This window comes from Fulmarus glacialis, unplaced genomic scaffold (genome assembly GCF_000690835.1).
Source record: "Fulmarus glacialis isolate BGI_N327 unplaced genomic scaffold, ASM69083v1 scaffold18956, whole genome shotgun sequence".
Lineage (NCBI taxonomy): Eukaryota > Metazoa > Chordata > Aves > Procellariiformes > Procellariidae > Fulmarus > Fulmarus glacialis.
In genome coordinates, this window is record NW_009216436.1 from 5,127 (window position 1) to 6,912 (window position 1,786).

General features: G+C 64.6%; 1 protein-coding gene across 1 annotated transcript in view; it reads left to right on the top strand.

The window, feature by feature from the left end:
* Window positions 1-1,786, top strand: part of LOC104077898 (creatine kinase U-type, mitochondrial) — a gene marked incomplete at both ends in the record, with an annotated part of 6,118 nt that overhangs the window by 2,361 nt on the left and 1,971 nt on the right. Inside the window, 3 exons of the mRNA XM_009579311.1 lie at window positions 623-821; window positions 1,244-1,339; window positions 1,431-1,652. Coding sequence (XP_009577606.1) covers window positions 623-821; window positions 1,244-1,339; window positions 1,431-1,652 — 517 coding nt within the window. The remainder of the gene's footprint in view (window positions 1-622; window positions 822-1,243; window positions 1,340-1,430; window positions 1,653-1,786) is intronic.

The following is a 1,786-nucleotide window of genomic DNA, read 5'->3' on the forward strand; positions in this document are numbered from 1 at the left end:
GCAGAGGGACGGGGGGTCCTGGCCCCCGGCTGGGGCCCAGGGGCCAGACACGCCAGGGCCCCTGCGGGCTGTGTGCCCTGCCTCCCCCACTCTCTGCACGGGCAGACCCCAGTGCTGGGCAGAAGGGGTAGCGGGAGCTGCCACCGTCTGTTTGGGCTGGCATCGGGGCAGCCCCAGGGAGGAGAAGGGGAGCGAGACCCCCCGCTCCACGGCCTGGCCGTGCAGCTCAGTGCACAGCTCCCTCCAGCTGCCCGTGCCCCAGCACGGGGCTGCAGTTGACGTGGCCACCACTGCTCGTCTGGCAAGCTCTCCCAACCCCAGGGCCCTGGTACGTGGCTGATAAGGAGCCGCACCCTAATAACTGGTTCAGATTTGCTCGTGGACTCTTGTCCTTGTGGCAACGTCAGCCCTCAGCTCGGGCTGCTCTCTGCCCTTGCTGTGCGATGGCAGTGACTGCCTTCCCACTCCTGCCTGGCCTTTGTTGGTGTGGACAAGCAGAGCAGCTTGACCTCCCTCCCTGGAGCTCCCCTGCCCACACCTGCCCTGAGGGTCTCTGTGGGGCAAGGGCATGAGCGTTGGGGTCCTCTGGCCCCAAAAGACTCATGGGTTTCTCCTCCCGCAGCGCTGAGTACCCTGATCTACGGAAGCACAACAACTGCATGGCCAGCAACCTGACGCCAGCCATCTATGCCAGGCTCTGTGACAAAGCAACCCCAAATGGCTGGACCTTGGACCAGTGCATCCAGACAGGTGTCGACAACCCCGGCCACCCCTTCATCAAGACTGTGGGCATGGTAGCTGGTGATGAAGAAACCTACGAGGTGAGCGGTGGCTGGAGCCCTGCTGTTCCAGGCTCTCCAGGGTGCCTGCAGCAGCCAGAGGAGTCCCAGTATCTGCAGTACATCCAACATCCTGGGATGTTACTGCCCACCTCCTCCTGCCCAGCCGGGGCAGCTGGAGGGGCCCCTTGGCCAGCCCCAGCCTGTCCCTGAGACACAGGGCTCCTTCAGATCAGCTGTTCCTAGAGCCCTGCAACCTCCTCCTCCTTGCCCCTGAGCCCCACTTGCCCGGGCAGCGTCGGCCCTGTGGATTGCCATTGCATTGCAGGATGTGCCATGGCCCCCAGCCAGCCTCTGTGGCCCGCCTGCTGCCGTTTGCGGGCAGCGGGACTGCGCCGAGCTTGTGGCAGGGCTTCGTGGGGTGCTGGGTCTGCAGTGCTGCACATCATCCCACTTGCTTCCAGGTGTTTGCTGACCTGTTTGACCCCGTGATTCAGGAGCGGCACAACGGATACAACCCCCGCACCATGAAGCACGTCACAGACCTGGATGCCACCAAGGTGCGTGAGCCGGGTGCGTGAGCTGGGCAGCGGTGCTGCACATGGGTGCCCTTCTCCCCCGTAAGCACCCCATGGCTCATGTCTGTTCCAGATAAAATTTGGCCACTTTGATGAGCGCTACGTGCTCTCGTCCCGGGTCCGGACTGGGCGCAGCATCCGCGGGCTGAGCCTGCCGCCAGCCTGCACCCGTGCGGAGCGGCGAGAGGTGGAGAAGGTGGCCGTGGAGGCGCTGAATGGCCTCACTGGAGACCTGGCTGGGCGGTACTACCGCCTCAGTGAGATGACGGAGAAGGAGCAACAGCAGCTCATTGATGTGAGTTGGTGCAGCTCCCGGCCAGCCACCCCGGGTGCCCACGGAGCAGGACCCCTTCTCTGGCATTGCCTCTCCGGGAGGCCATATCATCCTTTCCCAGCCCCGCTGCCCTGTGAGACCAGGACCCCCCTTCC